The sequence below is a fragment of the Hippoglossus hippoglossus genome, chromosome 22 (genome assembly GCF_009819705.1).
Source record: "Hippoglossus hippoglossus isolate fHipHip1 chromosome 22, fHipHip1.pri, whole genome shotgun sequence".
In the NCBI taxonomy this organism is placed as follows: Eukaryota; Metazoa; Chordata; class Actinopteri; order Pleuronectiformes; family Pleuronectidae; genus Hippoglossus; species Hippoglossus hippoglossus.
The window spans coordinates 7,487,017-7,510,888 of record NC_047172.1 but is presented as its reverse complement, the minus strand read 5'-3'; the positions used below and the strand labels follow the sequence as shown (position 1 = coordinate 7,510,888).

General features: G+C 43.3%; 1 protein-coding gene across 4 annotated transcripts in view; it reads right to left on the bottom strand.

The window, feature by feature from the left end:
* Positions 1-235: 235 nt before the first annotated feature.
* The window catches only part of aqr (aquarius intron-binding spliceosomal factor), a 47,606-nt gene continuing 23,969 nt past the window's right edge, over positions 236-23,872 (bottom strand). Inside the window, exons 26-36 of one of the 4 annotated variants that reach the window (XM_034577540.1) lie at positions 23,456-23,591; positions 21,034-21,243; positions 18,662-18,799; positions 18,494-18,565; positions 17,443-17,630; positions 17,140-17,311; positions 13,466-13,636; positions 7,858-7,943; positions 3,594-3,768; positions 2,158-2,268; positions 236-711 (exon numbers count right to left, since the gene is read on the bottom strand). In XM_034577540.1, coding sequence (XP_034433431.1) covers positions 427-711; positions 2,158-2,268; positions 3,594-3,768; positions 7,858-7,943; positions 13,466-13,636; positions 17,140-17,311; positions 17,443-17,630; positions 18,494-18,565; positions 18,662-18,799; positions 21,034-21,243; positions 23,456-23,591 — 1,744 coding nt within the window. In that variant the 3' untranslated portion in view covers positions 236-426. Of the gene's footprint in view, positions 718-2,157; positions 2,269-3,593; positions 3,769-7,857; positions 7,944-13,465; positions 13,637-17,139; positions 17,312-17,442; positions 17,631-18,493; positions 18,566-18,661; positions 18,800-21,033; positions 21,244-23,455; positions 23,592-23,872 lie in introns of all 4 variants that reach the window. The other 3 variants (XM_034577538.1, XM_034577539.1, XM_034577541.1) reach the window with 3 other exon arrangements.

The following is a 23,872-nucleotide window of genomic DNA, read 5'->3' as shown; positions in this document are numbered from 1 at the left end:
GACCTACAATTGCAGCTTAGTCGCAGCTTGTGTAGCTGGTATAGGCCGAGACAATCAGCTTTGAGTTGTGCTTAAAGCAGAGGAGGGAAACAGATGAATGGATAGAAGTATCATGACGGAGATTTTGACACTGTCTGTCGGCATGTGCGTGTGGGAGAGATCTATAGATAAGAGTCTCTCTAAGAGCATTACACACTCTGGTGGGTTCACGGATACTAAAACATGTCAGACAATGAAGGGTTTCTGGGTTTTTTTTAATACAAAAGTACTACAAAATCAAATGTTGTAGAAAATGAAACATTATCATCAGGATCTAAAAATTCAGAATCACTGACTCCACACAAATTTTTTTTTCTTAAGGGACAGTCCCTGGTCCCCTAAATAACTGAGGCCCTCAATCAGGCAGTAGTCCCATCTGAAGACCCTCTACTGCTCCTGCTCCTCCGCGTTGTCCTCGTCATCGCTGTCGCTGTCTCTTCCAGGATGCTCTGGCATCTTCGCATGGCTCTTTGTATCTTCAATCTCCTCCTTCGTGCCCGTGTCCTCAGTTTCTGGCTGTGAGCCGTCTTTTCCTTCTGGGGTGTCCTGCTCCATGGGGGTTTCTTCCTGCGGCTCCGCGGAGCTAGGCGCTGCTGCTGCTGTTGCTACTTCCTCCATCACAGCGTCCGTCTTGGTTTGTTTTGGAGGCAGAGCCATCGTCTGCTGCTGCTGCTGGAGGCAAAGGAACATGTGCAAAATGTGAAATTAGGGCATTTCTACGTTGATTTTTCATATGGTGGAACAAAATATCAAATCTAGTTCTGCTCTGCTGGGATTATGATTGTCAAAATATCGCTATAGTAGTATATTATATAATAGTATTGATGGTAATAACAAAAATTCTTTATTGATATTGTGAAAATCTTCTGCTGAGCATTTCTCTCTCCTTCTCTCTGTGAAAGTAACGGAGGCGCTCTGGAGATGCAGAACCAGCTGTTTTTCTTGCAGCGCTCTCTCTCTCTCTCCCTCTCTCTCTCCCCCGCTCTCGCTCTCCCTCCCTCTCATTAAGACCAGAAGTTTATTCTTTTACATCCATGAAAAAATAAAAAAGCGAGCTGACTAAGGAAGTGATGTGTTCTGTCTGCGTATGATCTCCTCTGCCCCGTTTCTGTATCAGCGGGGCACCTACACACATAAGGCACAGTCAGAAGGTTGTGTGTGTGTGTGTGTGTGTGTGTGTGTGTGTGTGTGTGTGTGTGTGTGTGTGTGTGTGTGTGTGTGTGTTGTATGCAGGCGATGCAGACGTGAAACTTTACCATGTCAAAGTTTTCCTAGTTTCGGGAATATAGGAAAAATATATATATTTGAATACATTAATATAATACTGTAAATCTTCTTCATTCATCTTCTATCTGCACGACCCTGGTAGTTATTAATATTTTGCAGATTTTGAGCATAATTCATTTGCCAGAAGTGAGATAAAAGGTTAAAGATGAAATTGACAGACTTTCTCTAGATATTGTGATAATATTGTTATCGTAACTTCTTTCGGCTACGACAATCAAGAAGTGAAAACATGATATCGCGTCAGCCTTCGCGGGGATATGCTCCACGTCGAGGTTAATGTACTTTAGATACCATCAAAGCCAAATGGGTCTCTCTCCCTTGATGGTCGTTTTATTTTGCCTGTCTCCCTCCATCATGCTTTAATCCTCTTTAAGTGAACACAAAAGACAATAATGTGACACCATATATACAGTTTAAAGTCATTCAAGCTACACACTTGTTATGCTCTGACGATGGTCTGTTAATTCTCCAACTGTTCTCTTACAACTGACCCATTTACTCTGCTGCATTAAATTGTAATGGTTGAAAAAAAATGGCGACCAGGGAGAAGAGTGTGAGCGGTTTTAATGTTTCTTCTTCTCTTAATGTAACGAGACTAGTAGAGGAGGTTAAATACGATGCGAGTGTGTGTGTGTGTGTGTGTGTGTGTGTGTGTGTGTGTGTGTGTGTGTGTGTGTGTGTGTGTGTGTGTGTGTGTGTAACCAATAGAGCAAAAGCACCAGTTTGAACTAGTCTCAGGTGTCTCATAGCAGTAAAATTGATATCATGAGACACCAAAGGTTTTTAAATGATTCACACTCTTCATTATTGTAAACGTAAAATGTGTTTTACCTGTCTGTTTTTCTGCGAGGTCTGGATCATGTGCATGTACATGTTATACGCCAGGTTGGCCATCTCTGGCATGTTCTTGACAATTTGGTCGGACTGTCCAGAAGCATCTCTCTGAGGGGAAGAAAGAAAAACACGATCGGTGAGAGACAGACTGCGTTGAATCCGCGATGTTTTGTGAAAAGGACGTTAATGAAGAGTTCTATCCGTATCGTCAGCAGTTGTTCCTAATTGTTACCACCTGGTAAACTACTGGCCTGAGGCTAAACGTGCCGGAGACATTAGAATTCACTCGCTCGCTGCAACCTGCTTGTTATCTGAAAACAAATGTCTCACTTGCTGCCTGCAGCTATCACTGCTCACACACACCCTATCAAAAGCATTTGAGGAGGCAGAGTTTGTAATTTCATCATATCAGCATGCAGACGGAGTCTTGCAGCCTAAACTGGGGGGGTAAGTGAGCAGAATATTCAATCGACTGGGCCGTTACCTCCTGGATACAGGGGTGATGCTCACAGAGGCCCTTTGGGCATCGTGTCAATTTGAATACGCTGATGGCGCCAGTAATGTAAAAGTTAACTGTGTGTGATTTTATTGCTGTGAAACCGTCAGTGAAGACATCACCGTGTGAATGTGCTCCTCAGTGATTGAGTGTGATTAGGCATCATGTTTTACCGCCTGTCCTGTTCTCTCTAATAGCGCTGTAAACACGTACTTATCCATATGGAGCATTAAGCAGCAGTGTTGTCCTTTATTTTTTAGAACTGCCCCTGAATCAGCACGGCTAAGTAGCCTGTGACAGTCCTGGTCGTGTGTTACCAGACGAAATCTGACTTTTGATTTGCATCTGCGTGTTAAGCAGCGGGGGTTTACTGACTCCGGATAGACGGGCTAAGCAGGGGCCACATGTGTGTGCCCAAAACAGCTGTCCCCCATGGGAATGAACACTCCAGAGTCAGAGGAAGTGTCACAGGCTGTGGGGTATTTTAGACACCCCTGTTGCCACACACGCCAGTCAGCGAGACACAGTGACCAGACAACAGTCGTCTTCCAGTGGCCCTGGCGGGATTTGGGAGTGTGGTTTTGCTTTCTGACCTTTGGGGTTTAATTATAGCTGGGCCCGTGTTTCCCATGCCTGCAGATGGCCCCGTGCAGAATGCTGTTAACAGACCAGGGCCTGTGGGTAAAGCTGCAGTAAGACTTGGGGCCGGAGAGGACCAAGAGGAATGAAGATGCCATTCAGAATATAGAGGCAGGATTAGATGGAGTCAGGGGTCTGTGGCAGCAGTAGCATGGGGAGACGCTGGAGAGGGCAACGGTTTTATGGAAACGGCCCCTGGCGCAGAAGTAAGCTTGGTTTTTATCTACAAACCTGGAGAAACTCATCACATTATTCTCCTTCAAGAAAGTAGCGTGTGCATGCATGCGTATTTACGTACAGGCTGTTCCTGGCTGTAGTACTCGTGCGGTCTGATGTGCAGCTGCAGAGGTCGGGCGGTGAGCTGGTTGAAGGCAGGAGTCAGCTCGAAGCAGTTCTGGAACAGGGACACCCGTGCAAAGATGTACAGACCCAGTCTGGCTCTTGACATGGCAACCACCAGACGCCTCACATCCCTGTGGAGGAAAAAAAAAAGTTGACAATTGGTTTTGACACGGGTAGGGGGGAGGGGAGATATCAAAGAGAAGTGGCAGAGGTGGGGGAGGAACGTGTGAAATTGTAAGAGGAGAAGAAATGTGTAGGGGGAAGAAAAACAAAAACTGAATAACAGGATGAAAGTGGAGGAATCAAGTGAAGATTGTAAAGAAAGGAAAGAGGCAGTGTAGTGTGGGAGGAGAGAGGTTTAGTGAGGGATAAGCAGCGATAGGTGAGGGGGACAAATATAGACGCTAAGAGAGAAATAAAGAGATGGGAGGCAAAAGGGCAGGGATCAACAGCAGACATGGAGAGGGAGAGGGGGGAGGGTGCAGGAGAGGGGCAGATAGGTGACTGTTTCTTGCCATCCAGCAGAATGAACAGATTAGAGACAGAGGGGTCGACCTGCTTGACTCGACGTGAAATCCAAAGTGCTTGTTTATCTGCCCCACTGTAGAGGAATGCCACTGAATGCGAAGTATAGATGTCTTTAAGTCTTCCTCATATTGTATCGTTTTTACTTTTTGCTACACTACCGCCCCCTATGATTCCCGGTGGTACTGCTCTGTTCCGTCTGATTCCCCCGAGTCTGCATGTTTTCAAAAGACGTCCATTTCCGTATAAATATCAAACGTTGAGCATAAATGAGCCTTTACAGTTGCAAACAAAAGACATTCAGGAAGAGAGACAAACCGTATTGGGGAGCTTCTAAAGGCTGTATCAATGTTTCACTAAGACGACTGATGAAAAAGACGGCACCTGTCAATGTTTTAGTACGTGATAAATCCTCGTATTGTGTGTTTTAGGTGTTGGTGTGGTCCACCTAATGGAGCTGTGCAAAACATGACCATTTAGATTGCCTATAAATCTACACTGAGACAAAAGCAGGGCCACAGAGCATGGAATATAAAAGAGCATTGAGGGGGAGTGAGTCTTTGGTTTACTCAAGCAGTGGAAGAATTCGACACGCTTGCAGAGATACACTAACATTAACACGTACAGCGCACACATTGACATGCAGCCAAAAAAAGTCCACCCTTGCACTTCAGGAGATTAAGAGGATTAATTCTTGCAATATGGATGATGACTCCCATGAATATGTAGAGGGGAGAAAAAACGGATTATGGGAAACCGTTGTCAGAGTTAACGTGTACAACCTACAGATTTGTGTGAGAACTGCTGCACATTTGGAGCGGCAGACACTGCATGGTGGAAAAAAAGCAAACTTCAAAGCACAACATTTCCACAGAGACAAACTACAACAGCCTCGAACCAATGAGCACGCGGCTCTAGAGGAGATGAGCCAATCACGAGGCACGATAGCCTGTGGACATGGCACAAGTGAGAAACGCCCACCTGGGCTGTGCTGTGACACGGCAGGGCAAAGTGGACGAGTACCATTTGTGTGTGTGTGTGTTCCCACATGCGGGTGTGTGTACATGTCAGAGCGTGTCTGGATCTGTGCTTCCTTGTCACAGTGTGTGCTCCTGCATGTGAGCGTGCCTGTGTGTATCAGCAGGAATGCCTCTCCTGTCAAAGCAAGGGGTCAGCTCATCATATGGTCAGCTGTGTCCCCCGTGGTTGTCACGGCAACAGATTGCCAGGAGGCGAGATGCAGGAGGAGGAGGTAAAAGTCAGTGGTAAAGCACCGTGATCCCAGAAGGTGAAAAACACAATGGAAAGCACAAGAATATCCCATGAATCACTGCTCTTTGAACCACTCAACCTTCCATTCAGAAGAGTCAAGGACCCCAAGATATGAATGAATATTAAGTTAAAGCATGAATATGAAAAACTGCATTAAAAGACATTCTTTAGGTATTTCAGTTGCTCTGTTATTTAAGGGGAAGCGTACAGGTTCCACGCATTAAAATCAATGCTCAAGTCTTGGGCCGGTCTACCTTTGTTTGAAAAATTGGGGACAAAAGTCTGGGGGTGTATTAAAGTTGCATACAATACACAGAGACAGACAGTGTTGGGCAGAAGCCATAAAAATGTGCTGTTTTACAAAGTGAACCATTAAAAAAAAAACCGAGGTTGTGAGGTGTGAACATAGAGCTGATGTGACTAAACAAAATCTTTAATTTAGTTTCATCTGCATCTCCCAGGAGCACTGTGGCTTGTCAACATGCATTTTAGCAAATTCCAGTCACAATTTTTTATATTTCTCTTTCTTCCTGAGCCCAATGTTTGGTGCAGTCACACACTTTTGTATCCTTGATACTGGAGGTACATTTTCCTTAGTTCTTTTCCCACCGGTGGAAGAAATCAGTTTTCCTGTCGTGACCACGCCCCTGGAGGATGAATATAGCCCCATGTTGTATAAAATTCCTACTTATTTTAGCAACTGTGGCCACAGGAATATCAGGTTGCCCGAAGATGACCACTTTCTTTTAAAACATATTATTATGGGCATTTTTTGCCTTTATTGCATCGATAGAGGTGGACAGCAAGTGTGAAATGGGGAGAGAGAATGGGGGAGGGACACGCAGCAAAGGGGGCTTGCGCTACTAAGTGACAATACGGGCGCCTCAAAGACAGCCATTTTTAAGGTGTGCCACAAAATGTAGAATTTTTGAAGATATTTGTAGAATAAGTAAAATTCAGCTCTATTTCCAGCTTGTACGTACACAAGATAAAAGAGCTTTTAATAAAAACCCTTTTCAGGAAGAAGACAGCATCGTTTTTAACGAATGCAAGTTCAAATATTCTCTTGTAACCACAACTGTTCTAACCTTGAGAGATAAGTGTGTGTTCTCGAGGAGCCTGGGAACACTGAAGATCACTCACAGTAAGAAGCTGAATGCAGAAATAGGTTCACAGGGCCTGTCCTGGGTAAATAATCCCCATCAAAGTGAATAGAAACTAACTGTTCTAGTACTGTCCTATCCTCCTCCATTGAATAACTGCAAATTGTTAAAGGGATGTGTTTCGATGTGCAAAAGGCAGCCTTTAATATCCAGCGTAAGACAAGATCAAGTGACTGATGCTGAGAAGAGAGCAGGCACTGCTGGCAAGATAAATGACCACTTTCTGGGGCCCGCTGCACTTCTCATTCCCAGCGAACACCAAGTTATTGCTTCATCTAGTTCTTAAATGTTTTTCTCTTGCCAGCTAAAACTGACCATGTTCACAGGTCGTGTGTGTGTGTGTGTGTGAATCTAGCTACAAAAGGAATGGGTTATTATTCACACTGGGGCTCCAATTTGCAGACTGTCCAATGTGAGGACGGATGAAGGCGCTGGCGGTACAGCTGTGAGCTGTGCAATTCCAACCGCAGCTACTGTACATCACAGCCAGAGGCCAGCGAGGCGAGCTCGGAGTGCCGTGCAGCAGTTCAGCCTCAATTGTCTGGTATTAAAACATGCGGCGATTTAAGTGTGAAGAGCTCATTGGGATCTCATGGCAGCTGAGGAGTGAAAGGCCATTTCACTACAAATCAATTCAGGGAAATGAGGAAGGAGGCGGCAGAGAGGAGACGAGGGAGCGGAGAGATAAGGAAAAGCGAGTTGAAGACTGAAGAGAGGCCAGCAGGGGAGTACAGTTAAGCAGTGAGCTTTGGGATGTGGAGAGAAAGACGTAAAAAATACTGCCGCAGTTTGGTTAACAATCATGCATCTTAATCGCTGTTATATGGTTTGACTTGGTTCAGAACGGAGCTCTTTGTTCGATATTCTCAACCCAATCATCAGAGCACAATAGCTTCTCTTACCCGGGACAAAAGGTAGCGTTAGTTCCACAGACATGATCCTGTCCTGAGGCCCCCTTTAGAGTCCCTGCGTCAAATTTAGCTCATGCATAGTTCAAGACAGGGAAGACTCTTATTGTTTCTAGTCTTTTAGCAAACTGCGTTCAGTAGTTACACATCACAAAAGAGAGAACGCCTCCTGAGAGCAGCAGGTCTCGGGAGAGTTACGCGCCTGCATTTACGCATGTGGCATATTCCTGGAGGATGTGTATCTTAGGTGAAGATCTCAGTACACAAGTATGTTTGCGGAGGAGTAGCTGCTGATGGTGTCTATTCTGGGTCAGGTACGTTTTTTCTGCTTGGCGTGCATCGAAGTAATTACCTCAGGTGTCCCACGGCTTTGGTGCGGACCAGTGAGAGGATGATGTAGTCATTCTGCTGACCCTGGAACCTGTCCACCGTAGTCACCTGCATGGACACACACAAAAAAATACTCATTGTTGGACAGACACATATCATCAGATGTGCTACCTAAGCTACAGCAGTGTGTATTTACAAAAATAAACGAGTGTTTGCGTTTTAGGCAGGTGAAAGGATTTAGCCGAAATGTTCAGAAACATGAGCGTGACTGATTTCCGTCTTAAATTCTTTTTCTTTTTTCGACGAGCACCGGTGCCTGTGTTGTCTTGTTATTACCGTTATCGCTTTGGGCCACACGGGCAGCAGGCAGGGCTAATACGGCTTAGAGGGCATTTGACGCCACTAGCCTCTTACCTGGGCCCAAGAGACCCAGGGCAACGGTACTGGGGGCCACACTGCATGACTGGATCAGAGCTTATTTCAGGGAGACAGAGAATGGAGGAGAGGTGGCTCTCTGTGGGAATCTTTCATTCAAAGCTAGAGGAAATTTGTGTCAGCCAATTTGCCTTTAAACCCTGGTAATCCTGTCTTGTTCGGAAGTGTACTTATTTCTGTACATGAAGAACAGAGATGTGCTTTGACACTGTCAGTACTGTCGCACCTTACATACAGAGAAAATACTGCACCTGCACTTGAAACTTGATATTTAGCCTGGAAAAGGGGATGCAACGGTAAAAAACGGTAACTGGTCTTGGTAACAGGCCTTCTTGTCCATCTTTAATTGAGTTGCCTACTTGGAGGAGCTACTTTGAATGCCTCAGGTTCCAGGAGTGAAAGTCCTGTTTGTTTTTCCCACTGAGATTGTTGTGTGATGTGATTCACGTGACTTTGTAGCATTTCTAAATCTTGGATTGGTAGAAATCCTCAACAGCAGCAAAGACTAATGGGAAGTGTTGCATTTAGCGCTTTCACGTCAAATGTTAAGAAAACTGTTTGCTCAGAAATAAAGTGTAAATGATATTCAAATTGATGACCCTAACATAAAGCTATAGGATCATTACCTGATCAGGGAAAGTCCTGTGTTTCACTGTTGGGTAGCATGATCAAGAAAAATGTGAAATAGGAATATAAAACAGAAAAACCCACTTTGAGAATCCTCCTACTTATTATGGCATTGGCATCAAAGTTAAAAGTAGTAGCTGGGAGGTTTTCTCAGACTACATGAGAACAGAGGTTACAAAAACAAAACAAGTCTCAAGTCCTTTGATATTGTACAGAAAAGACTACTGTCAGGTTATATAGGCTACAGGCAGAGAAGTCCTAAGCCATGCAGAGAGAGGTTGTCTTTCCTCTGAAGATCTATATGCTAGAGTGGATCAATAGGACGTCAGCTACCATCGAGAAGCCACACAAGCCCAGGAGAACAGCAACCGACCTATGAACCAACCCGAGCTAAATAAAACATGCTGTGGTCCCAGTCACAGCCCTTTTAGCTCGTACAACTTCCAGTCATCCTGGAACTCCCTTTGCTGAACTGAACCACTTCCCAAAACTCTTTTGGGGTAAAAAAGAAGGCAAATAGGGTTGAGTGTGTGAATGTGTGAAAGGAAATGCAATGGGGCTAATGAGGTAATACACCAATACTTATTTAGGTCTCTCTGTTGCTATGCAGAACAGGTGCAGCACCAGAGGCAACAATATGTCGTTTTTTACAATAGCACGAGGCGTCGAGGGCTGTATGTGCACGTCAAAGGATAAACGTTGAAGTCAAACAGCCGAGATACACATGCATGCATGCACATGTCCACACAATTGTGGCATATGCAGAGTTTGCCGAAGTACGCTGTGGACTTACAACTACAACTGCATGGTTTAAACTGAGACAGTGCAGATTGTCTTGCAGAGAACAGAGAGGGGGGGGGGGGGGGGGGTATTGTTAGCCCACAGACAGTGGCTACAAAGCCCGGATAGAGAATCTCCCCAAGGTGTAGCATTTTGCATGGTGTTTAGTTATTTATGAGGAATCTTCCAGGGAGTGAATTACAGAGGTCATGTCATTGTGGCACATGCGTGTCTGTGGATACAAGGAAGCACACAAACACACACATGCACGTTGTTATTAGGAGCAGTTGAGAATCATTTTCATGATACTCTATCTCTCAGCTGATTTCTGGATCTCCCCTATTTTTCGTTCAGTTACTCATTGTTGCATTGCACAGTGGTATTTACACAAGTCACACTGCAGTATTATCAGGGACTTTGGGATGTCTCAGGATTTCATATCTGTCAAAAAAAGATATGCTGGGAGATTTCAAGAAGGCATGTGTCCCCTCTATGTCCACATTTAATTCTAACACGTTCAGGCCACTCAGCGGAACTTTGTTTACTGTGAGGAAAGTTCCTGCTCTGCAGAGAAAAGAAGGGATGGGCTGTGTGTGTGTGTGTGTGTGTGTGTGTGTGTGCGTGCGTGCGTGCAGCCATGTGAATTAGTAAAGGGAGGAATGCAGAAGGTCCTTCCTCTCTTCTAATTCATCTCTCCTCGAACATAGATGTGAATTTAAACTAACTAATGACACAACTCCATCACTTGTGTTTCATAGTTTGCTTTCTCTGGATTTCAGTGGCAACCACACATGTAACAACTCTGAATCCAGTTTGTATTTATGGGATTAAGTTTTGTTTAGTGACATGAACGAATACATACTATCCAAGTGATGAAAATACAGACCCAAAAGTAAACTTGAGTGTACTTTGTCCAAAATTCCCAGAGTACACTAGAAAAAACATTAATGCAAATGCATTGGTGCATAGCTGCATGCATGTGTGTGCCAACTGCCGTATTTGGGATTCAGCTAGTGTCTTCATTTGAGTTTGAGACTGTGACTGGTGCTAACTGGCCCTCCTTAATTAAAGTCGTGACAGCAAAGGGTGCTGGCTGTTGACATTTTCTTGGTTTTAGCCACTGTGACACATTGTCAGACACACCGGACCCGGCGCTCAGCACGATGACCTTTCAGCCGCTCAGCGTTTTCCCACAAGAGTCCCTTTCTCTTTGTCATCTCTCCCCTTCTCTGGCTATCTTTCTTCTCAGCAAATCTAACAGCCTGTCACCCCTGTCACTTTATTGCTGGGCATGCATACTGACTCAGGCCACGAGCACACGGAATAATGCTTTATGTCTTAACGTTGCAGGACATCCGACATGACCAAGCACAGTTTTCTGGCGAGCTGTCAGAACGGGGAATACACTTGATGACAATGCAACAAGGTGGGGTTGCACATAACAAAACACAGACACAACAATAGGAAGGATCATTAAACACTCCAACCCTGCAGGTGGGTAGAATGCACCATTAACTTGAAACTGCAAACTGTTAATACAAATCACTTGGACAATTCATGAAAAGCAACTTGCTGAGAGGTTTTTTTGTACCTTAGAAATGTAGATTTTTAGTATTGTCAACAAATTAAACAAAAACAAAAATCGATGAATTGAGGCTGATACACTTCCTCTGTGCCACAGATCTCCAATTGGCCAAAAAAAACTATAGAAATATATAGTAGAAATATCTGTTTTTGAACCATTTTTAAAAATGTATGTTAAAAAATCATAATGAATGGGTTTAGGGCCGATTGTCTGATTGAGATTTCATTATATTTGTTGACAAAAAACAATGTCATGTGAAGCTACACCAGGCCGGTGTGGAGAAACACCTTGCTTTATCACTCACACTTGAGAAGCAGTAAAAATATACAACATCTCTGTAACTATGGCACAATTATACAAAAAAATGATAGGTGATGGAGCCATTTTCACTCAAATCTCACAACTTTCTCTGGAAATCCTGGATAGTCTGAGACATTGTTAAGTCTGTGAAAGGCCTGAAGAACCAGGAGCAGAAGAAAGGTGAGCATGCGGGTAAAGAGAAAAGAATGAAGACAGAGGAAAGGAAAAAACGGAGGCCAGCGGGTAAAAGCATTTGGCAGTACAAACAGAACAGTGATGGGAAACTGTGCCAGCGTTTTGCTGACTTAACACCGTGTAAAGGAAAGAAAGCAAGTTCAGGGGAATAATGTGGGCTGGATGGAGAGAAAACTCAACAGGGATCCTTCAGGGATGAACACAGCTCAGAGTTTACACCCACACTCTAAGCATCCAGGCTCTTTGAAATCGTTTACACACACACACACACACACACACACACACACACACACACACACACACACACACACACACACACACACACACACACACACACACACACACAACACACACACACACACACACACACACACACACACACACACACACACACACACACACACACACACACACACACCACTGCATTGACTTGCATTCATTGTGGACATCGTAACCAAAACATATCCCTAACTTTAACCATGACCGATTCATGCCTAACACTAACCTCACCACAATTCACATCACACCCCAAACCTTAACCAGGATCTCAGGCATGACATTTAGCCTCATTAGGACCGGGCTTTTGGTCCCCATGAGGTCTACTGGCCCTGACAAGGTCAGTGTTTATACTAGAACAACATCCTAAAGAGGCAGAAACAAATGAGTGCACACACTCTTTACAGAGGTATGCAGTTGGCTGCTATGTTCCCTGTTGCAGAGAAGAGAGAGCACAGCGGTGTCCTGCTCTATTTGGGTCTTATGACCTGCAGCAGTCTTAACGGTCTCATGATTTGATGAAGCCGGACAATGAATGCCATGAGGAAATAAATTTGCTTTGCCTAAAACCGTGTAAGCAGATCAAGACTTTTCATGAGCCACTTATTAGTCTTCCATGAGACCAATGTAGATTCACTTAAATCAAAAGATTACTGTATGTTACACTGCAAGTATAAAGACTTGCAAATCTACTTAAAATGCCCAAACTGTTGTTAGTGATAAATAACTTAAAAGAGAACAAGTGTGTGTTTGTTGTAACATTATCCAGAAACAGCAGTAGCCTTGTGGGAATTGAGAGCTGTGGATGTTCTCTCTCACAGTAACAGAGAGTAAGATGCTGGTGAATTGACAGCAGCTGACATCTCGAGGTGTGAAGAAACTGTGCTCATGTGCGTGTCATGTGTATAAGGTATGTCCCCACTTAACTAGTCTGACTCCCACACACATATATAATGTATAGAGTGAAAACACACATGTTGGGACTGTGGATTCCTTCTTGAGAGAAGAGGAAAAGAAACGTGTCACCCTCATGTGATTAGGAGCATGAGGGTGTGGAATCGGGTGTGTTTGTGAGCTACACCACTTGAGACGTACGTATATGTCCTGTATTTGGCCTTTCAGGTGAATTTAAGTCCCTCGGCTGAATGTAGAGACAGAGTATGAATCCTTGAAAGGCTTCCAAGTACAGTAAAATGATGCTGCTAAAGAAAGGTGTGTGCTGATTTAGCCTTCTTACAGAACACTACATCAAACAATTACCACAAACAACTTGTTATTTCACAGGATTCTGCATATAAGCACATTTCAACTTGCAAACTTACACCCATGTGCTCTATAAAAAAAGGCTCCTATATCATTTCATAACGATACATTTGATAGAATGGACTGCATCCTACTTAAAGCATGAATTAAGTGGTGCACGTGTCCTTACCTTGTTGGGCTGTCTGAAGAAGGGATTGCCACCACAGCGCTGGTTGATGACGTCTCTGATCAGGTGTTTCTGCCCATTGTAGGTGGTGAGGATGCTGATGCGGTCGGAGGGGTAGCCCAGTAGACGCATGTACATGTACAGAGCCACACAATACTCGGCCTCCGCCAGGTTCTTCGCAGGAGGAGAGATAAGGGGAGAGGATAAGATCAACATTATTATATTTTCACAAAACAATATTGTAATCAAACGGAGACAAAACTGATGTTTGGGAGATTGACATAGAAAAGTGTTTTCCATCTGTACGATTTCTGAGTAAATCATAAATACAGGGGTCTTTCTTCCTATCAGCGAATCCAGGGCTGTCTGCTCGTGTTTGACACCTCGCTCTTCACATTCTCTCGTAACATCTTGCTCTGGCCCTTTCCCGCCTGTCAAGTGTTTAAATTTCCAGCCGGATAAAAGCCCGCTCATTCATGCATGAGTAGCAATCTGATCTGGGCTGGAATTAATTGCCTCAGACAGAGCTCAACACCACCACTCGCCAGGCTGGGACAAAATGTCCCATTCCAGGATCCCCTACATCGAGGCAGAGAGGAGGAGGAGACATTTTCTAATATGGTTCTGATTTTCAGTAAGTGGGGAGTAGCTAATTGGGGTTTCAGATGTGTGACAAAAGGCTGCATCATCAAACTTTTTGTTACTTAGTCTGGTGGCATAATGTTGTCAAACTACTATTACTGAATTTTCATGTGAATTGAGAAAGGCCAGATCTTCCAAATAGCTGCTGCAGGCTGTTTCCACATTCTACATTAAAGTGCATATTAAAATATAAATGTATATGCAAATACAGGCATTTAAAATAATAACACGGTCCTAAATATGTAAACGAGCAAACACGCATGTACTTTACAATCAACAAATTCCTCAGCGTGTGCACGTGCATCATCGCTCCAAGGCTGTACTCTGCCCTTCAAATGTGACCAAAAAAAGAGGGCAACAGTTTGCATTATTCATGCAGTTTCAATTAAGCCTGGACTGCAGCCTCACATCTCTGATAATAATTTATGCAGCCTCATCAACTGTTCCCGGTCCAGCTGCACTGGAGTCAACACATCAAAAACAGTGACAGCCTCTGTTGCTCCTCATGCGTTACCTGTCTCCAAATTTCACAAATTCTTAATTGTTAATGGCCACGCCATGTTTCAATTCTTTGCTCAAGTCCAGCAGCAAATGCCAGGTATGAGTTGCTGTTGTTTTAAATTGAATATATTAAAAATTGGTAAATTAAATATGATATGCATATCAGTGACAAGATGATTGATCTTGTTTGCCCAAGTAGTCCCGTTTCAAAATCATGCTTCACCAACAACTAGAGTAAAAAATATTGAAGTAGTAACCACTCCATTTGAGATTTGCGATCAAGGTTGTCACTGTATACCCATAATTTAAGTTAAGAATCTGACTGCATTACACATACTAATTAGGTTGCTTTATAGTTTGGTTGCTGAGGGAAAAAAAGATCACGAGACCTATATACATATGCATGAGTCTCTCTCTCACACACACATACACACACACGGAGTGATATCTAAGTAGACATCTGGCTGGCATTTCCAGTTTTCCCTACTTTATGTGCATGTTTAACATAAATGTGATCTAATGCCCTAACACCCCAGAGATCTGGGTAACCATAACAACAAGGTCAGACCCAACCCATAAAGGGTTTGAGCCAGTAGGCCGAGGCAAGATGAAGACCGTGGAGGATGGAGGGATGAAACGGGCGGAGAGCGACAGAGATATGGGAGAAGGAGAGAGAGGCTTGTGGTGTAGATACAAACACATAAGAGGTAAATAAATTCATATCAATCTGGCCGACCTGTGAGTAAAGCACGTCATGCCATATGCTCCTGAGCAATTTAAGATGTAGCGAAGCAGAGAAAGCTACACTAGCAGGCCTGGTTGGCTGAGCAAAGCCTTTTTCTAACAGAAGATGTGGATTTTGATAAGCATCTACCCTGTAAGAGCCATCTGACAACTTTGGAAGTACTCTTAATGGGCTGAGACTCCATAAGGAAAGTGCTTTAGTAAATGAGCCAGAGAAGCACGGACAGACCTTTGGACTATGGATTGTCCGTGTGCATGTGTGTGTGTGTGTGTGTGTGTGTGTGTGTGTGTGTGTATGCGTGTGTGTGTGGGGTGTACAGTTCCTGTGGAAGTGTAAAACGGGTTTTGTGCAGTGTTTGTTCAGCTGTGACAGGCATTCAGCATGCGGTGGATACAATTGCTTCTCTAGTGTCCAATTTATCCCCCCCCCTAGTTCCTTGGAAAGTGTGTGTGCTTGTGTGAGTGCATGTCTGTGCACACTTCTATCTTTGTGAGGACCACTCTGAGTTGCCCAGCGTATGGAGAGAGGACATTTCTGAAATCTGAGAACATTTTGGTCTTACTGACAAAGCTTCCATGGGGTTTGAGGGTTAAGTCTGGGTTAAGGTTGGGCATTTAGCTGTGATGGTTACATCTAGGGTAATGGGTGTGTGTGTGATTGTGTGTGTGACAGGGTGAGTGTTACTGGCAATTCCCTTGAGGCGCCAGAAAATGGCAACAGGCAAATAGAGTTGAGGCTCATGTGACTTCATGTCTCGAGAAGTGCACATGATTTGGATTTAAAAACAATAAGTGCAACAGACACTAGCGTGCACAATGTTCAACGCTGCACCGACATGGAGGACTGGGATAGATTCATTAAACATTTGTCTTATAAACAAACAAGTCTTGATTCATTCATATATTAATTTATCAACTAATTAGACCAATTAATCAGATGCTTCTGGATTTTTGATTTCTTAAACCTCTGTGGTGTTAATTATAAAAATGAAAAATATATCTCCAACAACTAATCTGGTTTATTTTTCCTTCCTTTAAAAAAAGAACACAGCTTCTCAGAACCACTAGATAATCATGTTGAAGAAACTAGTTTTGACTGTTAATGTCTACATGGTAGTTTTCCAGTTGAAAACAACATTTGGGCTCCTGTGCTGGTGATGTGCCAAAATAAAGAAATCTTACAAACCACCACACAGTCTTGTCACAATGAAACAAAATCTGGTTCCTTGTGTGACAGACCAACCCACTGGTCTGTGATGGGCAGCCAGTGTTAGCTGCAGACCAAGCAGGGTTATGAATATATCATATGGACCGGTAGCTAAACCATTATATTTAAATAATGAATGAACCGCTGTGTAGCAGCCAATCCAGAGGATATGGAGGCCGGGGAGGGATATGGTTCTCTGCTCTGATGGAACTAAGTGTGCATGAGTGTGTATCTGTGTAAGGGAGTGAATAAACTGTGTTTGGAAACTGCCACACATTCTGTAACAGGAATGATGTCTGTTGGTTCAACACTGTGTGTGCACCTGTGTGTAAGAGAGTTTGTTATTTAGCAGGATTACGCAAAAAAACTACTCAACCAAGACAGTAGGAAGAATCCAAACAGTTTTTGATTGGCTCCAGATTAAGGATTAGATCCAGTATTTTCGGTGGAGGAACCTGCTCACCGAGCGCCCTTTTAGTTTGATTGTTGATTTTAAAAGTAGAAAGGTTTGAAGTATACACTAGATCCCATTTTTTGTTGTGCTGTGTGTGTGTATTTATGTACTGCAGTGTGTACTACTAACCTGGTAGAAGTAAGGGTTGGGCTCGGATTCACCCACACCATTGAAGTCCTCTACATTAATAAGCTGGAAGTCAAAGGTTAGGCCAGGGTTGGGCACCTGGAACTCAGGCAGTTGCTGGACATGAGGCAGGTTCCCCAGGTGTTTGTAGCGCCAGTTGTACAGATTACACAGGCTGTGGGAACAGGGAGAAGAAACACTGTTCTTACTGTATGCTCTTTAACTGAGTGGACAACACTGTTCATTAACACACTGCACCACACGTAAAGTAAAAACTATTATTGTGTTCCTGCCAGGGCGACCCACCTCGCTCGTGCACGGCCCTGTGCATCCAGGTCTATGGTGGGCACTCCCAGCCGCACAAATCTGGTGAAGAGAGACTGCTCCATGTTGGAGTACTTCTGGAAGGCCATGTTCTTGATAACAGGGGGCAACTGGTGGTGGTCTCCAATCATGATCCAACGCTTCAGTCTGCTGAAGCCATCCTCTGGGTTCTGTAGAGAGAAAAAACAAACAAACAGAAAACCTGTTAGAGACAATACTAAAGTGAAACGGGTATAAAGGATCTTTGAGACTCCATATGAGACTTAGTATATATATATCTTTGCATTTTGCACAATACAGGTGGTGGTTACAGCCGTGCTCCAGAGAGAGAACATGTCACAATATAATTGGATGTACAGAATAGGATGCTATTCTGGTACTGTGTTCTATGAAGGGCTATTTGGCCTAAATCTTAGCCACTGGCAGTGATGCATTGACGGCCACAGTATAGCCTATTTTACTCAAGTCTACATTATGCTGCCAAATTTTGCTAATTAGATGTGGTTTGGGTCTTGACCTCAGACAAATCTGATACACCGAGCTTTTTAAGTCAAGAGCTGATTGAATCACTGAAATCACGGATAAGAGATGATTGACTGAATGACGACCGGGAAGTGGAGGAAGAGGAATAAAGAGTTTAGCTGTGACGTACACCTGGCAGAAGGCTCTGGCTATGGCTCACTAGAGAAGAGATAAAGAGAGGAGCTCTGGCGAAGTTGTTGAATGGGCCGATGTGCTTAACGACCTCATCTGTAAACAGACATCAGCACTATCTCGGACAATTAGGCACAACTACCAAAGACAAGCACCATTAATGTGTGTGGAGCCCATCAGTCAGATCTTAACAGCGCAAGTCAGGTAATAGAACACTACATCTCGAGTTAATGATTAAACTACACCTAATGTGGAAACTTACAATACCTCTGGTTTGGCAGATAATTTTCAAGCAGGGCATTGGTGTAGATCTCAGTCTTAACCATTAATCATGCAGATATTAAGTTAAAGATTCATGACTTATTCATGAGAGGCTTACCTGTAACAATAGAGGGATGAAGGTCTCGATCTCCAGAATCTGAGCCGCTTCTTCCATCAGGATGTTGTCATACTAATGAAGAGAGTCCGAGATGTAACTTAGCAGAAATACTGAAAGTAACGACAGCGAATACAAGCTCAAACAGGCCGTCAAGTGAGAGGAGTCTACCTTGAATCCCAGCTCCACCAGGTCGTGACGTTTGAGTGCAGCATGTGTACAGGTCATAGCGATGATTTTGGCTTCCTTCACTAGCAGGTACTTGGAGCGGTCCAGGCCACTTCTCAGCAGCTCAAAGGCCCTAAACTCCTTCAAGGGTAGAGAAGAGGAAAAGCAATGAAAAATGTACGAGACTGAAAAGAAGTACCTGGTAACCTACCCTGCCTTTTAATGAAGCATATTAATATAATCCCTCTGCATTCAGACCTGTTCAGACCTGGTATCAGCACATCTCAGGTTATCCGATCACAAGCGTACAGCTCAAAGTACATCAACTCACACCTGTCATTAGAATGAGTCTTCACATGTGGTCAGATCTCACTTCCCTGCTCTAAATGCAAACTAAAAACATTCATCATTTTTGTTCACATTGACCAAATGTTGTTTTTAGGATGGAGAGAAAGAGAGAGAAATGATATGTGGCAGTTAATGGTGATCCGTGTAGCCCAGGACAGGTTTATGTTCGCACAGCTAAAAGACTACATGCACCCCAGACCACGTCCGAATGTGGTCTAAGTGATCGGATCTCAAATGTCCTCAATGCTTCCTGTATTTAGAGCTGTGCACTCGTAATTGGATCACCTGAGATGGATGTTAATTTCAGGTCTGAGCAGGGCCACATTCTCCTCCCTTCCCATGATGCAGATACTGAGACAACCACACAGGGCTGCTGTGCAGAGAGAGTACTAGTGTAGTTTCCTGTTCAATAACTGCACCTTGAGGAGAAGTGCGGCACATATCTGCTTACATGCCTTATACTGGAATGGAAAATCAAAAGCCAGTTTTTTTTTTTACCAAAATACGAATCAGTTCACTTCAGAAAGTCGATCATCATGGCGGCGTGGGGGGGATGTGGGTATACAGGTCGTACTATTTTCACATTACTACACCAGCTGTACACGGGCAGCAAAGGGAGAGACGGGGAGGGAGGATGGGAGAAACAGACTCGGACAGCACTGAGACATAAATATTTGATGAGTTACTATTTTAGCACTATATTAAAACCAATCAAAAGATAAAATATTGATGGGGTCTATTTTTAACCCTCATGGCTCCAGAGCAGTTGAAGGGTGAAATCAAGATGGTAGGTTTTCAGGGACACAGAGACGAGAGAGAAGGGGGAAAAAAGTAAGTAAAAAGGTGTGGTGGGACTGCGGAGGAGGAAACAGGAGATGTTTATAGAGAGGAATCTCAGGAGGCACACCGTGTCCCTGTCTGTCGAGCAATACATTCTTGGGATATTCCTGTGACAGCTTATTCCAGACTGCTCTTACTTTTTGAAAGGCAGACAGATAAGCAAATTCAGCAGGATGTTGCTTCCCCTGCCCTGCACCACTGACAGCAATACCTCTTAATGGGTGTACAGATTTCACTGCAGCATGGGTGAGGCTCAGGGAGGAGGGAGAGGTGCTGTGATGCAGTGATACAGAGGCCAGCCAGATAAATCAAGGTCACCACATGTGTTGGGATATTACCCCAAGCCAATAACTTCTTTATTGCTTTTTCAGAAACCTCCTTGGTGTACCCATAAATCTGAAATGTTATTGTTATCCCTATAGAAATATAGAAATGATAACAATGTGCTTGAGTGTGAAAAAAGTTTTTAAAAATAGATAAGTAGTCATATCCTTCACCATTTTTGTGTTGCCTACCTTTTTCCCAAAGGGTCATCAAACATACATGTATAATATAGTACTTTTCTGTATCTTATATAATGATTGTGTCTTTCAACTGAAGAGGTGATGACTTAAACTGGCAGGAGAGCCACTCATAAGCAGACACATCACTGAGAGACAGTCAGTGTCTCACCATTCACTGCTAATCTACAGCAACCTGTCACTATGGTGGCCAGTGAGACACAGTTACTTGAGAGGGAATGTTCAACACCTAGACAACCTGCTGGGAAACAGTCCAAATACAGCGGACATATTCTCTGTGTGTGGGGGGGTGTGTGTGTGTGTGTGTGTGTGTGTGTGTGTGTGTGTGTGTGTGTGTGTGTGTGTGTGTGTGTGTGTGTGTGTGTGTGTTTAAGTCAAAAAGAGGAAATGACATGTTTACATTCGATTTGAACTTGTGCTGCTGTGAATTTTAGCGCAAAGCAGGTTGAATTTAACTGTATTGACATACTCTATAAATAAAATTGCCTCGCCTTATTGCAGTCAGGTAACGTCTTTACATCCCGCTGATTGACGCTCAGTGGGGGAGAGTGTGTGTGTGTGTGTGTGTGTGTGTGTGTGTGTGTGTGTGTGTGTGTGTGTGTGTGTGTGTGTGTGTGTGTGTGTGTGTGTGTGTGTGTGTGTGTGCGCGCATGTGTGTGTCCTTACTTCCAGCTGGGTAAATATTTTCTTGACGTGGCGGTAGCAGCCCTCTGCAATGTCCATGTCCTCTTCATACGAGCGACCCTTGAACACAGGCTGTGGGGCGTTGGAGAAGTACTTGTGGAAAGGAAAGAATGAAGCCACAGCCTCCGCCTCCACTGTCTTTCCCTGTTTGGGTTTGACTTTGCTCATGTACTGTTCCCAGCGAGAGATCACCTGTAGTGGGCAGAGAGGGCAGACGTCAGGTGTATTCACATATGAACTCCTGACAGTGTCCTGTACTTGGTTCTCTGGATATTGCCCTTTTCCCCATGCAGAACACAAGCAGAGAGTGTCTGTGAGATTGTCTCTATTACTTATTTCTTTAAACGTCACAAGCACACTGGCAGGTTCTATGTGATTTCAAGGTCAGCAACGATATTAGGAATGAGAAGTACCCACACAGCGGCCAAAAGAAAAGTGCCATTAATTCCTAAGATGTCATTATAAAACCTTTATGAGAAAGAAATGCAATTGAGACTTGATATTTTACAGTTTAACTATACACTTGTAAAAAATAATAAAAACAAATAGAAAATGAAAATATAACCAAATATATAGAACTTGAGTTAAGATTGATTTAAATGAACATGTTTTCTGCATTGTTTATTTTGTAAGATGACAGCATCAGCATACATATAATATCAGTAAAGGTAAACGCAGATACCTCATGTGTAAGGATCATAAAGACTTATTACATTAACTGATAAATTAACCATTAAGTACAGTGGTACCCCAATTTGGTTTAAAGTTTGAAAAATCACAAAAAAGCTGCAGTAGTTTATTGATGGAGATTTAATGTTTAACAAAAAGCTGTTTGAGCACACGTGGGGTTGTGCGTGGCACTGACCTGCCTAAATGGCACTTGCTGTATTTTCTTTAAACCTGTGTGACCTTATCTCGAAGCACTTTACTCAAAACTTAACAAATGAGAAGAGATTGCCTCACTCTTTCAGAGGTGCCCCCGCTGAGCTCCTAATAAACCAGCTTCAACCAAACAGCGGGGTAGCCTACTTCTATAAATACCCTTGTGAAAAGAAAAAAAAACCTTTAAGGATAACATTAATGAGTCTGCTGGAGGACTCGGCTTAATTGTGTGTTAAGTATCTGTCTGTACGGACTATTAAGACCCCATCAAAACCTTGACATACAAGGTTTCAGTGCATATACATTGTTCTCATCGCTTGATGACAGAAAAGTCTCCCTCAAGATCACGGATTCACTCCACTAACAACCCCATCACATTCACATCTTTAAATGTCTCTACACTGATGGACAGAGTTCAGAGCTAAGACAAATACTGAGCTTAAATCAAGTGTGCGTTGGGAAACAACATCAAATTAATAGGGAACCACAGTGGTTTGTGCGAGAGACAGACCACTTAAAGACTTAAAGACCATTTTGCGATAGGATCACACCAGCTGCTCTTCAACACATGCGTTCTTACCCATGAGTACTATGAAGACATACCTAAATTATTAAGAGTACTTAGCCGTTTTTACAGCTAATTCTACTCAGTACTACTAGTGAGTAACCATGAGTACTTGGAACACACCAATCTTTGAACTTGGCCTTAAACTCTGCTTTCATTTTGATCTCAATCATTCAAATATGAAGTTTTACGACTACATCTTTCACGGTCGTACTGCATGACACTATCATCATGACCAACTCTGACATGTAAACACTAATCAAAGTACTAAACTGACCCAGTGGTAGTTCCTTCTTCAGAATCCTATTTTGAAATGTCCTCAGATACAGAGACATACACACCAATTACACACCACACACACAATGATGCATTCCCTTCCTCCTTAGCCTAACCTTAACAATCACAATGAAAAAAAAAGGTTGGAGATACACCCTGCACTTCCTTATGTTACAACTGTCTATGATGTCTATTTTAAAACCCTCCTAGTGAAGCATGAGAATGTAAGTTAGTAACTGTCTGCAGAAGATTTTTTTTCCCAGCAGCCCGAGAGGACAGCGATAATTAGGTGACAGGAATAAACAGTCAGAGTTGAGACTTTCGAGGTATTTGCAGTCCACGCGAGAGTGAGTGTTGGGAATGCAAACTTTAATATCGTCCGGATTTGATTGGCATGAATATGTCTGAGGACCAGGGCAGACAATGCAGAAATCTATTCTAATTCATTCAGCAACATATCCCCTGCATCCTCCTAACTTTCTCTGTAATTCATAAGTCAATATTAATATCTGTAAACAAATTTCAAAGATGTTTAATGGCTAAGTAGTAATACTTAGAGAAGAGGCTGACAAAACAATCAGGACTTTGTTCAGCAAATCTTTTTATGCAGTCATATTTTGCATCTTTTATTCTCGTCACATAAAAAAAAAAAAACACAAAATCACATTGTTGTAGTCTTACCTGGTAGAGGTAGAAGTGTCCAGCTGTTTCACAAGTGTAAGAAACATCTCCCGGGACGTCCAGGCTCTCCTGTAACCTCCCCACCTCCCGGAGGAGCTCCAGCCTTCTGGCCAGGACATAGTTTACACGGCCATATCTGGAGATGCACAGCACGGCATCGTTAGTCAACTTTCTCAACACTTTTGTACGAGTATAAACAGAGTCACAACCATCTGGAGCAGCAGAGATTGGTGTTTAAGAGCGACCTACATGCTGGTTTACACCTCAGACAAACAACTGATATAACGTATCCTCCAAATGTAGATTCAGCCTTTAACCTGGTCTGGATCTCCTCCCACCATGGCATCATATTGTTTATCATCCATGAATTGATTAATAGAGCAGAGTTGATATCAATCTGATGGTTGTCATGTTATT